The sequence below is a fragment of the Eschrichtius robustus genome, chromosome 8 (genome assembly GCF_028021215.1).
Source record: "Eschrichtius robustus isolate mEscRob2 chromosome 8, mEscRob2.pri, whole genome shotgun sequence".
In the NCBI taxonomy this organism is placed as follows: domain Eukaryota; kingdom Metazoa; phylum Chordata; class Mammalia; order Artiodactyla; family Eschrichtiidae; genus Eschrichtius; species Eschrichtius robustus.
The window spans coordinates 96,103,636-96,118,803 of NC_090831.1; the positions used below are offsets into that span (position 1 = coordinate 96,103,636).

The window sequence follows — 15,168 nt, forward strand, 5'->3', positions numbered from 1 at the left end:
ATGCATGGCTATGAAAAACAGCAATACAAAGATAGATTTTAAGTAGCAGCTAGCTGCTATAGCCATCAAGGACCATGACAATGATAACCGTTGACTGGGGTAGTGAGAAAAACCCTCAAAGTTGGAAAATCTTAAAGTGGCCTTAGATTAAAGAACAGAAGGCCAGACTAGGATGGAAGTTGGAAGAACTATCTTTATTGATTTGAGGACCTAGGTAGAAAAGGTGACTCATCTATTCAATAAAAAAAAATTTTTAAAGAAAAGGTAATTCATCTATATCTGAAACCTACTTTTTATATTTACCAATGAATAAATAGAAATTTAATGTCAGAATAAATAAAGTCTCAGGGATCCCCTCTTCCTGTCCTTAGAAATATTACAATGGGTTTTATACAACTACATTCTGCTTCTAACATAGAGTGATTTTAAAGTCTTGAAGGACTTAGAAACCTACTTGTTCTATGTAATTATATGAAATAAGTATTTTTGGAGAGATAACCATATAACTCAAACACTATTTTTCTCCACAGAAACACACAGCATCACCTTTCACTTGTGTAAGCAAATAAATTATAATCTTGACTACGGTATTGTTTGCAGCAATTTAATTTTTTCTGAACATAGCTCTTATTCTATTATAATGCTTGAATGATTCACATGCAATGTTTCCAATCTACTTTTCTTGGCTTGTGAAACTTTTTAACAAAATGTTAGCATTTGCAGGCACCAGATGTTTTGACATAAGGAGAAGCAAAATGTAAATTTTAATCCATGCTAGGAACAATAGCCTGCAGGCACCTTTTTCTTATTACATGAATTATATACTTAACCACATTGTGGTCAGTCCTATCAAAATCATCACCATCTAGAATGCTGTACTCTTGTCTTATGGTTGCCAACTAATGAAACTGATATATATTTAACATCATGGGTATCCAGTCCTTAACCCATAAACCTTATTGTATTTTACCACTTAACCACCCCACAGCTAGAACTCTGCAGGTGATAATAATAATAACAATTTTTTAGGTGGGTTTCAATATTCCTTTTGGTGGTCAATAAAATCAATGTTTGTAATATATTTAAAAGGTTTATAGCTGCAAATATCACTTATTTTAACAAAAACATTAAAACTTGTTACAACTTTCTTCATCTTTTCCATCTTTTTGACTCAACTCAGAGTAAGGGGTGTGTGTGTGTGTGCGTGTGTGTGTGTGCGTGTGTGTGTGTGTTTCTAGCAGAAGGGATTTGCTGATAGCTTCAAATGTTGCCTACATGTAGGTTCCAATAAAAAAATAACATAAAAATAGCATATTCTTACATGTGGAGTCTTTCCTAGCATCAAGAGATTAGAAGACTTTTTTATAAGCTCCCACATAGGCAGACATGTATCTGTACCCAAATACACCACATATGTACATACACATACAATAAACAATCAAGTATAGAACCCATTCAGTCATCCTTTTTTCAGTCTATACAGTGTCAGAAAATCATCCTGACTTACCTTTACCTTATTAGAGTGGTTATTTCTTTCTACACAGAAATTATTGTATTGATCAGTATTTTTGGCATTGATAATTCATTAAGAAAAAAATTTATCTGATATAACATTTTTTAAAAATCAATGAACCTATATTTGAACACAGAATAGCATCTTTTTATAGTCAACTCAGAGCCGTCCTTTTTATTATTTCTGAGGCAGGTGTGTAGAAAAAAATTCACAAACATGGTATTAAATATTAGAAAGTCTTAACATTTAACTGAAATTCTTATTAATTTCATTATCAAGGGATAGGTCTAGTCAATACCAATTAGCAGCTTTAAAATGTTTTACATATTAAAATACAGTATTCTGTTTATCCTAGATTGTCTGGGGACTATCTAGTATATTAAAAGATTTTGCAGAGTTTCTTAGTGATTTCATTGCTACAAGTATGCCTGTTAGCAATTTTGATGAACATTTTCCATAAATCAAAATCATAACAGCTTAAGAAGCAGATGGCAGGAGACTATACTTTAAAATGTAACAATTACTTTCATTAATAAGGAAATACTGGATTACTGTTTTCAGCATGGACTATGAAGTAAGCAGTTGTCAGTTGTGAAGTCTCATGGCTGTTAAGTATCCTTTCAGATGATTAACCCACATTCTATATTTTCCAGTGCAATCTATATACAAAGGCAGAACAAAAAGTATATTAAAGCATTTAATGATTCTATGCTTTCATTTTATACATATGCAAAGAAAATTTTGGTACATTTTTTAAAAGTATGTGTACAAGCATTCATTTATGTGTTAGAGAACACCAGTGCTCTCTATTTTCTTAGAAAATAAGACACATTACTTTGCTATTAAAAATGAAAAATAGCAATAGTTATAAATTCTACAGTCTTATTATACTAACAATGTTTTCTTGATCTAACCAATGTTAGATTAAAATTATAGGAATATTACTTCAGCTATTCATATATATAAAATGTTATTAAAGTCAAAGATTTTTAACTACGTTGTTATTATTAAGATTAAATAGCTGAATTAATTGTAGCCTTGTATGCCATAAGCAACTGCAGTGCTTTTAGATAAGATCCTTGAATTTAGTTAGCTTTTAAACTTCAGTAGCCATGTAGTAAAGAATAACATAATATGTAACTTCCTGATTGCATATAATTTTTTCAGCATATTTTGCATACTTTCTATTTTGTTTGTTATATATAATCACCAGCTTTAAACAATGTACAAATAAAATTTATTTCTGTGGCAAAAGCAAAGTTGAAAATACAGAACTTTTGAAATAAAATGGTAGTGCAGGAATAGGAGAGGTAGAATTGGAAACACAAAAGTCTTTAACTTTATTCTTGAAGCATGTTGGATAAATGTAGGAAAAAAGATATATTACTGAAGATTTCATCAGTAGAAAACACAATAGAAATCATTTGGATATGTAGAAATACATACACAGATCCCTTTACAAGAAAAAGATAAAAAGTTCCCTTTTATATAAAAAGCAGCAGATAGCAGTATTTCATCATTAAATTGGTTGAATCCAGTGGGAGGTTTTTTTAATCAAAATAATTATTTTCTGATGATCTCCTATATACTAAAATTCTCTATGACTCTCACAGAAAACAAATGTAGCACGGAAAAATTTTAAGAAAACTATTTTTATCATTTTGAATACTTTGTTTACAAATTAGAAATCATACAAATGATAAGATATTGGTGTATACAATGAATAATGATTACAGAAAGGTCATAAGATGCATTAGATCAGCAACACTCTAAATGTGTTAAGTATTTATTAAGTAAATGATATGAAATCTCTGTATATGTAACTTACACTAACTCAAATTGACATCTTGTATTTATCAACAAGCAGGGCACCAGAAGGGCAAAGGATGTAATTCCATGTAGCAGATATAGGCTGTGCCATTATCAAAACTGAAGCAAAATTCAATCCTTCAGGTATTTTCAAGAAACCCAGATGGTTGATGTAGTGTTGATAACATAGCAAAAGATTAATTGATTCCAGTTTTCCTCTACATCTTAGATATTATAAGGTCGGTAACTATCAGCCTAGAGATATTGTAAAAACATTGGAACATTTAGTTATGCCATTTATTTAAATATCAAAATTCCACAATACCAGAGCAGCAAAAAATATTTTCATGATACTTTGAAGTATAAGAAAATTCAAGCATGGCTCAATCTATCAAAACAAAGAAAAAAATAAATTCTTTTTTACCTTGTGTAATCTAACTTCTCCCCTGACAATGAAGGTAAATGAGCATACCAATCAAGAAACTCGTTGTGTCTATTTTTTTTAAAGTAAGAGCTATTAAATATTTTATTTACAGTCATATGAGTGGAAAAGAATGAGTTAAAAAAGGAAGAGAAAGGCTATTTCCCAATGTCCCCAGCTCATCTGGCTATTTATTATTTAGAGCTTTTGTACCCACATCTAGAAAGCTATAGTCACTGACTTCACATCTGTAAACTGAGAAAATATGATCTGTATATATATTCTCCAGTTATGGGGAAAATTCAATAAGAAAGAACACTAAGAAGAAAAAAATATGAAAAGCTACATCTACTCGTAAGAGGCCCTTGTTATTTTAAGATAACTGGGAGTTGGAAAGGTTGTTTAATGTGAGTCCATGAAAAGGAAGCCAATATTTTAGAGAAAAAAGATTGCATGGGACCTTATCTTGAAAAGATAACTAAAAATAATTTTTAAATTGTTTTATTTCATTTTTAACCAAGTTTTTATTATGATAGAAATTATGTAATAATTATTTGAATGAACAAGGCTTGGTTAATTGTGTATTAATAGTTCAGTGGTAGCTGATATTTTCTGTGACAAAATTATTTGGTAAACAATATGCCTCTTTTACTGTTGTAAGTCTCATTTCTGCAAACATATTCTAGGCATCAATTTTCCCAAGGATCACTCTTGATTCTTAGATATTCAAATAATTTGCCTGTGAATTTACATTATTTCTACTTTTATATATATATATATATATATATATATATATAAAGTTATATGTATATAAAGTTATATATATATATATATATATATAAAACTTTAAAATGTTATTGTCAGATAGTTACAACATCTATGTATCATAGAGAAACTGACCCATAAGTGTATAAGCATATAACAGAGGCATATATATAACATGGGATGTTAGAAAGGGGCTACTTTATAAGTGAAAAACTTCTTTAGTGAATAGTTTAGTGTTTGGTACACTTTCACTTACCTATGCAACCTTATCATTTCTGGGGCTGGGATAATGTTATTCAGATAACTAGGGCTCCCTCCTCCATCATTACATATGACATTAACTGTACACTTAGCTCTTGATAGATACACAGCTACAATGCTATCAACTGAGTAACAGACCTGATGTGGGAATTCTTCATCTGGGATCCAAGGAGATATTCAGGAGATCCCTCACACCTCTTAACACATACAAATTTGGGGCTGTATATATAAATTCTGTATTTTTCCAGGGAGAAAGTCTATAACTTTCAATAGATTCTCAAGGCCTTAAAAAGTTAAGAACTACTGACTAAAATTAATTTTTTAATCTACTTCAGTTGACTGTGACACAACACTACTCTTCACTCTGTCTTTAAAAATCCATTACCTGTTTTACAATCCCCTGATAGTTATTATAATCTGTAAGTAGTAGCAAATATTATTATCCTTTCCAGATCTCTTTCATCCAGACTCTACCATCCTGTGTCAAGCCATTCACTAGCTAAGATTATGAGAAATGGCTTTCAAGGCTGAGTAGTAGTGTTTTAGCAGAATGGAAAATGATGACAGAGTAAAGAAATCCTCAGTGTAAGTTTTCTCAGAATATGAAGAAATTAGAATAATGTATAAAATGAGAACAGAAATTAGCCTCTATCTAGAATGATGTGTTTTCCATTGACTTCAAGATATATTCCTTCTGTATGATTTGCAATGTTAACTTATCAACTCGGATAATACAGTGGAATTTTGTCATAAAGTGTATAATGTTCTCTTGAAAATTCTTGAGGAAATGTATCTTATGGCTCTCTTTCACATGATCTATTTCAGATGAATTTATCTATCTGGCTTTGACAACTATTCCTATAAATTAAGAGTTTTTTCATGTCAAAAAATGAAAATTATTTTAATTCTCCAAACTCTGAGCTAATGCTGTAAGCTAAGCCTGAGATAATAAACATACCATAAAGATTTAATATTTTCCACTTTCATTAGCATTAAAATCTCAAATTTTGTGATGACGTATTTTTCATGTGAGTAATACCTGAAGCACCCTTTCAAAAGTTTATCCCAAAATTAATATTCATGAAAGATTACATGTCAATCACATTAGTAATATACAGTAGCATTTTAATTTTTAGGCTTCTTCCTCTTAGTAAAAAAATCTATTCCTGCTACATCATTTCATCTTGGTTTTCAAGGGCTTTCATAACTTGTTGCCAGTATTTTTCAGGACTCCGAACAGGCATCTTCTAGGGTGGTCAGATCTTTCTAATGAATGTGTCATGAAGACACTTCCCCAACTTATTCTCGCTTTTATGATTTGGTTGATATTATTCACCTGTATAGCCTCCCCTCCACCAAATGTATGCTTTTTAAAAGAAGTTAAATTCTGCTGTCCCCACACATTTTTGTGATTCTCCAATCTTCATTTTTAGTTTTTCTGACCTCCTGTATTTGCAGCTTATGCTGCACCACGTAGGCTTTAATTTTAAATGTCTTCTATCTTTTGTTGTGGTTTCTCATGCAGTCATTTTAACTCCCTGAGGAGTAAGACCATATCTTGCTCATCTGTTCTATATTTTCACAGAACTTACTGCAGTTTTGAGTATCCCTCCATAAATACTCATTGATCAGATGATCATTCATGTAGGTTTAGCACAGAGTAACATCCTTAGTAAGTCAATTCCCAATACTTTGAAGAAGCTCAAGAGAGAAAAATTTGAGTGAAGCACCATAGATATAAATAATAAATGCTAACAAGGCTAACAGAGATCGTAGGGTACTCTAAGTACTCACAGGAATAGGACTTTATCCTCCACTCAGAGCTGAATGTAATAAGAAAGATTTTCTGTTTTACTAATTATTTTGTCAGTTGGCAATCCAGTTTTCAGGATTTCATCAATTTGGAGCAAAACTGTATCAACTAATTAATTTAAATCCAATTTTGGAAACAGTGATAAGTTTTATTTAACAAATTAACAAATTGTCCTAGTAGGGGGACTTTCGATATTTTATTTGCTGAAACTGATTATCCAATATCTCTTCTTGATAAAGTAAAAAGGATTTGGAGTGTAATTTCAGATGCTGATTAGAAAATCAGAAGAATGAAGGGAAAAAAAGAACATGTATTAACTGCATTGTGTACCTGTTTGGGGGAGCGGTGGGTATGCTTGTGTGAAGCGATAACAATTATAGCCAGTATTCTTGAGGACAGTATTCAATGTGTTCTTTTTCTGAACTGAGCATGTCTCCATAAATATGCAAAGATGCTTTTAGAGTTAGCGTGATTGAACTGACCAAGGGAATTAGAGTCTAATTTTAGAATCCTAAGTTTTTATAAATTTTCTGTATTTTATTGTGGAAAATTCTAATGTTTATTGTAGATTCACTTTTCAATTAGAAGTGGTAGATAATCTATCTTTTAATTAGTTCCCCTATAAGGCTTGAACTTTAGACAACTATCCTCCAGACAGTGGAAAAAAGGCAATGAACAACCAGATCTGTCGATCTTGATTCTTGAAAATTAACGTTGTCAGAGCTGAATAGGAAGGAGACGGAAGTAAGAAAATGTATATTTCAGAAGGTTTATTCTTCGCAGTCTGTTAGTTCCAATAGTACACCACCAAGTCACTACTTTTAAAATATCAGTAGAGAGCTGTTTCTTATGTTGTCCCTCTTTCCAGGAAAACAAAATTTAAGTAGATTTGGACTCAGTAGTCAAAGAGAAAAAAAATCTTTTTTGCTCTTAATAATTCTTCAACACTGTGCTTCTTCCTCCTGTGAATTCTGTTGTTTCTAACCAATCAGTTTTTCATGAACAATATATTCCTTTCAGAAAAATTGAGCCAAAGCAATATATGAAACACAGAACTTAATTGCATAGCACCAGCATAGAATTGATTCCCAGTTGATGAATTGAGCCTGTTTATTTTTTATAACTCATCACCATCATCTGAGCTAAAGCTACTTCTCCTACTGCTCTCTTTGGAAACTGCAGGGGAAGTGGCAGATAGCAGAGGATCTGTTCCAAACGGAGATATTGTGTCATCCAGTAGCATGTCATCCAATCTTTGTTCCTCTTTCAAAGCCGCACTAAATGATAAATCTGTGAAGTGTGACAAAGGATCAGAGAAGGCCATAGCTTGATCACAGAGCTCAGGGCTTTTCCCCTGAGACAGAACCAATTGTTGACAATAGTCTACTGAATTCTGCTCAAGATGGGCCTGTTGTTTGGTGATGTGAGCACCTAAATCAACTGTGCCAAGTGAAGCCAGGGTTGGCAGACCATGAGCACGAGCCTGTATTTCTAGTTCCTGCAATTTCAAACAAGAATAATTAAATAATGACTTTGAAAGTAAAATCAACTCTAGAGAATAAGCCACAAATAGATTTAAAATATTAACAAGCACTCAAAATGAAGAGTAATACACATTATAAATATTCTTTGCAAATAACAGAGTGTGGTATATTTCTAATGCCTGAAAAATAACCCTGAGGAAAATACTCAGATTTTAAAAAAATACTCAGATTGTTTGTTAAAGGAATACATGACATATAATGGTCCCATAGTGGCTCAGGCTACAGTACAACTATTTGGAGATAGTGGAAATCTTCCAGTCATTCTTTCTGATTAATTTCTCTCTATAGGTCCATTTCATGGAAACAGGAGTGTTTTACCTGGCAGTAAGCTTGCTCACATATTAAAGAAAAAATCTTGAGGCTTATGAAAACCTATATTTTGAGATTTTGTGTCACATGAACAGATGAGGAGTGACAATATAAACTGGCAAAATATGCCTTAAGGCAATGAAATCCATAGCAATGTTACTATAGAAATAAAAGGGGGAGAGGAGAATTTAATGTCCAATATTATCCAGAGAAACAAAGGTTCTGCTTATTATTATTTTTTGACTGGGATAACATTTGTGTGTTTATAAAATTGGTTCTATTTTCTGCATCTTGCAATCAGTTATCATTCATTATATATTTTTAAAGCCAACTTGATCCTAGATTTCTAATCAAAACCTAATTGAATCAATCTAATTCATGAACTTCTAAAAGGCAATAAAATTATCCTTGGGAAGAAAAAATAATTGTTAATGAGAAAAAAATAAATGAGACCAATGAATAAAACTGATGATGGATGTCATATGTAAGCTACATGGTTCATGGCAACGTTCTTATAAAAACCTGAATCCGGAGTAGAAGGCGCCTGTTAGCCTGCTCTAATTTCTTCTGTCTGTGTTCTAATTCTCGAGCTCTCTGTTGTTCTTTTTGTAGCCACTTGATGTACTCCACTGATGCTTTTAGAATGGTTCCTTTGTTCCAGCGCATATCACTGTAGAAAGGAGAGATAACCTTTTCACAATTGTGCATGTCAGCAGAATTCATAAGAACTTACAAAATCTTTCACATTAATATGAAATAATGATTTACATGACTATTATTCACTCTTAGATATTATTGCTTCTGAATAGAAATTTTAATAGAATAGTTAAGAAGCCCTTATATAGTAAAATTAATCCCAGAATGAAAATAAGTGTCAAAAGAAAGTAATAAAGTGACTTTTTGTGGGAGAGCTAAATGCAATATCATGATTCTACCATTACAGTTTTTATATTTTTAGTGAAAATTGCTTTTATTATTAACTCCGAGATTAAAATCTATGTGCGGTATTTCTGCATTAATGAATGAGGAAATGTACATTACTGAGGACTTAAGCCTAAATTTTTTAAGATCATTTCAAATGTACCAATCTTTTAACCTACTTTCTATAAGGTTGCTTTTATGCTTCTAGGAAAAAAATAAAATAAAGTCCCTCCTGAATGGTGATCCTGAGTAATTGTGAAACAAATCGGAGTTTGGCAACATCACTTTATGCAATAGAGCAAAACTTTCTAGAATCATTAGGCAAATTTTTCTGCACAAAAAGCATCAACATTTTTTTTAAAAGCTGGATATCTATTTTTAAGTAAGTGTACAATAAGTAAATACAGTTGAACGTTGCCAATAATCTTCAGACTGTAGCATAGAAAAAATATTTTATTAAAACTTATTTTTAGACAGGAGAGATGATAAATCTGAAATTACAGAACAGGCTACTGAGTTTAATATCTAAAAACATACATCAATAAATTTAATACTATCTGACAATTCATAATATGTATGGAGAATAGGGCCAAACTGATTGCTAAAAGTTAATCAGAGCTGTTGAAAAATTTGGATGAATTTTCCATTTAGAATCATGAGATTTCTTTTAATACAACAGAAAGTAAACTTGTAGGGAAAATTTTAAAAGACATTACACTGCATGTATTTTTGGTTTACGTGATCTACACGAAATTCATGGAACTTAATATGTATTTATTAAGTGTTCAGAAGTGGGAAAATGTAGTTTATGAAAAACCTGACTGGCATGTGCCTCATTGGAAGTTCAGGTTAGACGACAATTCCATTAGCTGTAACAAATTAAAGGAAGATACATTATTCTACCACAGGTGAAAATGCTTATTAGGTGAGAATGCTGGAATAAGCCATCTTCTACTGAAAAGCACCAAACCATTGCCACGTCTGTCTCAAGCTTGAAACTGCTTTGTCAGTTCTCTGGGGCCATACAGCTGTTGTTATCTTTCCAAGCACAGTGATTTATCTAGTGGTGGGAAGGGTAGAGGGAAAAGAGGCTACTTTTGTCATTAAACCAAGAAGTTATCTGTCACTTAAAAGTGTAGTGAACTCCTGAGTTAAAACTCTAAGCAGCAACAGGAGCCTAAAGGCCTTAATTTTGTTTTATTTCTTCTCATGGGAAGAAAAACTTGAAGGACAGAAGGAATAGGATGAAAACAATAACCCTAGTCAACTTTGAAGTTTAAGGTACTGTTTATTTAGGTCTAAAATAAACCTTCAAAGTTGTGGTAGATCCATCCACCTCACTACAAATAACTCAATTTCATTTCTTTTTATGGCTGAGTAATATTCCATTGTATATATGTGCCACATCTTCTTTATCCATTCATCTGTTGATGGATACTTAGGTTGCTTCCATGTCCTGGCTACTGTAAATAGAGCTGCAATGAACATTGTGGTACATGACTCTTTTTGAATTATGGTTTTCTCATACAGAATGAAGTCAGTCAGAAAAAGAAAAACAAATACCGTATGCTAACACATATATATGGAATCTAAAAAAAAAAAAAATGGTTCTGAAGAACTTCGGGCAGGACAGGAATAAAGACGCAGACGTAGAGAATGGATTTGAGGACACTGGGAGGGGAAGGGTAAGCCGGGATGAAGTGAGAGAGTAGCATTGACATATATACATTACCAAATGTAAAATAGATAGCTAGTGGGAAGCAGCCGCATAGCACAGGGAGATCAGCTCAGTGCTTTGTGACCACCTAGAGGGGTGGGATAGGGAGGGTGGGAGGGAGACCCAAGAGGGAGGAGATATGGGGATATATATATATATATATATATGCATGGCTGATTCACTTTGTTATAAAACAGAGACTAACACACCATTGTAGAGCAATTATACTCCAATAAAGATGTTAAAAAAAAAATTGTGATAGAAAACACACAAGGGGTTTTGCTACAATATCTACTTGATGTCATTTCACTAAATGTTTAAGAGTTCACTCTATTTAAAGCCATTTTAATATATGAGGTTTCTTCTTAAAATATTTCAAGTTTTCCAAATATATTAAAGAGATGTTTACCTCTCTCCCAAGATAATTTCATGCAGTTAGGCATTAAAAAACATTATATATGACATTATACTATAAATACTAACACATACAAAGACATACCTAAGGAGTGAATGTTGATACTGGCTTTTCATTTTCTACAAAATAATTTTCTTTGAAGAACTTATATCTTTGAGAAAGTTAAAAGCTTGAATGTATATAGGGATAAAGCAGGTAACAGAAATATGTAAGTTGGAGTAAGAATGCTGCCAGGCAAAACTATGGAAAATGTACAATCTGTTGTCATCTTAGGAGTGCACATCCACTTAGAAGCATTAAAAAAATAAAAAAGAAAGAAAACACCATGACAGGTCTGATTCTTCTTGCTTTGATCAACATTTTATAACTTCTGATTTAGAAGGTCTTGTTAGGTATCATTTACTACCTCAACTGCCATTCTTACACAAAAGCCGGAGAAAGTTCTGACTGTAGAAGATAAAAAAATCAATACAAAAAAACCTTAATTTTATATATAAAAAAGTAGAAAGAAAAGAATAATTTGATAGCACAACTAGAATAATTCATGCTCTGTTGGCATTTTTATATCTACAAATATGATTTTTTTGTAAATATGATTAATTAAAAGCACATATGAAGTAAATCACTACCACACGTCTGTAGAAATGCTTCACTTTTTGTATTTGCTAGTTTTGTTTGGTTTTATTTTTCACTGACAGTTAAGAGACTGTGTGTTTTTCATTTCATTTTCTCAACATATATACCTCAACGATAGCTCTTTACTATATTTTTTCCCTTCTGACCATACTATTTTGACCCAGCAAAGAAGAAAGAAGTACAAATTTCTGAATGTTTTTCATACACAAAAATGGCAACTTCATAGAATTCAATATGCTTCCAGGTATTAGCTTTCATTTGCTAAGCCACGCCCTAAGTTTATTCTAGCCATGAGCTGGAAAGGTCCTCAGAGCCTTTTTATAACCAAAGCTTCAGAGTTCCTGCTACTTGCCCAAGAGCATGCGGTGTTTAGAAGATGAGTCCTAGGTCTCCTCTCTCAGTTCAGCGCTGTATCTGTAAATCTGTGGCTTTCCCACTTTTTCAAATGCATCTGCCATAAGAAATGTGTTTTCTGTCGTGATCCAGTGCGCTTTTTGTACATATAACAGCAACAAAGGTTTCATGAGGTATTACTATCCTTCTAACGTGTAATATGTAATATTCTGATATTTTCAGTGCCTACATATAATATAATAGAATTAAAACAATTGATACTTCCCCTTTCTGAAATCTACAAAGAGAAAGTCCCTTAAGAACACTTAAAATGAAGCTTTCCCAATTATGGTCCCTTTCAGATGTGATTCTGTGATAAATTGATTTTCCATATTCTAGATCAGGGGTAGACAAACTATAGCCTGCATCCTGTTTTTGTCAATAAAGTTTCGTTGGATGCAGTCGTGCTCTTTCATATACATATTGTCTATGTCTGCTTTCATGTTACAATGGCAGAGTTGAATAATTGTGAGAGACTTTATGCTCACAAAGCTTGAAATAATTACTATCTGGCCCTTTAGAGGATAAGTTTTCCATCCCCTGTTCTAGACAATGAATTAGAACCAGAAAGGAGCCATTTTACAACCAAAGCTTCTATAAAAATGTAGAGTAATAATTATCCCTCACACAAGCGTTATAATTTTTAAGGTATTCTCATACATATTACTTGATTTTATTTTTATAAAAACCCAGCCATATAATTGGTGCTTTACAGGCATGGTGACATCTAAAGATGTTCAGTCAGGCTTCAGTGTCCAATTTTATAGTCTCATCTGTTTTCTGCATATAACCTGGGCCTGGCACTGTGGGTTAGCTCTACCAGTTACAAGGGAAGCTCTCTTAACTGACCTTTACCTAATCACTTTCAGGATTAATTAATGTTCTCCATTCCCTTCGTGATACTCACTGACTGTTGACAGAACAAAGTAGACACTAGGCTACCTTCTAAGACACCCAGGTACTTCTGTTATCCTTGTGGTAACATGTACTTACTGACAGGCTGTTAAATGAATGCCCATTGTACTTATTATTGTGATAGTATAATTAAATTATATGTATGTTAACTAATGAAATACGAATGCAAAAGAAGAAAGAGCATTTATAAAAATAGCTATTGTTCTTAGGAAAAGTACATTAAAAGCTTTGGAAAAACTCAAGTAAAATGTCAGTAGAGATAGGTTGCTAAAAAATATGCTGTAACAAATTAGAGTGCAAACATTAAAAAAAAATCCATCTATATTTAGGTGGTCGGCACTTAGGTTTTTGTTTTATCTTTAAGAAATTGAAATAGACTATACATTTTTGTGCAGTTTACGTAAGGAAGAAAAATTGAAACACATTCAAACTAAAAGGTCTTGGTCTTACATCAAATGTTTGGTGAATAAATGTGCATTTATATTTTAAGTGTTAAAAAATGTCTTATCTCCGGGCTTCCCTGGTGGCACAGTGGTTGAGAATCTGCCTGCCAATGCAGGGGACACGGGTTCGAGCCCTGGTCTGGGAAGATCCCACATGCCGCGGAGCGACTAAGCCCGTGAGCCACAATTGCTGAGCCTGCGCGTCTGGAGCCTGTGCTCCGCAACGGGAGAGGCCACGATAGTGAGAGGCCTGCGCACGGCGATGAAGAGTGGCCCCCACTTGCCGCAACTAGAGAAAGCCCTCACACAGAAACGAAGACCCAACACAGCCATAAATAAATAAATAAATAAAATTTAAAAAAAAAAAATGTCTTATCTGGAAAATGGATGTTTCCTTCTGCTAACAGAAAGAGTTGCATGCTTAGAGACTTCAAAAGATTTTGAAAAATTATTGGTAGGACCTACACCAAGATTGAGCTCTTCAGACTTTCTGTCCAGTGCTCTTTCTGCCATTCTACTGGAGATGCCTTCACTATCTACTATGCCCATAAGAATAAATATGGCATTCCCTTCTATTATAAATGGATGAGTTGTCCAAGTGAATTAGCACATTTATATTTAGGGAAAGAATACTTTCAAATTTCACAGATCCCACTTTATCAAACATCATCATTTCTGAATAATGGATTTTTGCCAGTATTTGGAGAGTCCAGTTCTCAGTCTGAACAAAACATTTTTTTCTAGTCATTATTAATGCTACAATGTTTTCATGTTTTTAGAGAAACACTTAACATGCTAAATTGATATTTTGTTTTATCAACTAGTTCTTGAAATTTACAACCTCAAACATCCTGTTTAAACACCATAACCTAGCTGAAAATTTAATTGCAATAACCGATTATTGACTGGCATCAATCAGCCTGTTTTTACAATTCTATTTTTTCTGCTTGCATATCGCCAGAATTTTGGAACCTCTGAAAATTCAACATTCCAATTTTCATGTACACATAAATCTTAAATTGGAAGGAGTGCTATAATCATAAATTGAGGATGCCAGTCAGTATCATGAAAGCATTTGGTACTACCACTAAATTTGCAAATATTGGTGCCATACAGAAAAATCCACTAAATACTGAGAAGAAATAATTTACTTATTTCCTATAGCTCAATAGGACAAGTGTTAGTAACAACGTTGATGCTTAATAACTATCAGTTAGTAACAACGTTGATGCTTAATAACTATCAGCCTTGAATAGATATTAAAAAGTGAGACCAGCAGTAGGCTTATCTTTA

The 15,168-nt window shown here is 32.7% G+C and overlaps 1 protein-coding gene across 3 annotated transcripts in view; it reads right to left on the bottom strand.

Annotated features, from left to right (window-relative positions):
- Positions 1-7,337: 7,337 nt before the first annotated feature.
- TFEC (transcription factor EC) overlaps positions 7,338-15,168 on the bottom strand; it is a 141,952-nt gene continuing 134,121 nt past the window's right edge. For all 3 annotated transcript variants that reach the window (XM_068550060.1, XM_068550061.1, XM_068550062.1), the window contains 2 exons: positions 8,958-9,105; positions 7,338-8,080 (listed from right to left, as the gene is read on the bottom strand). In XM_068550060.1, coding sequence (XP_068406161.1) covers positions 7,700-8,080; positions 8,958-9,105 — 529 coding nt within the window. In that variant the 3' untranslated portion in view covers positions 7,338-7,699. The remainder of the gene's footprint in view (positions 8,081-8,957; positions 9,106-15,168) is intronic.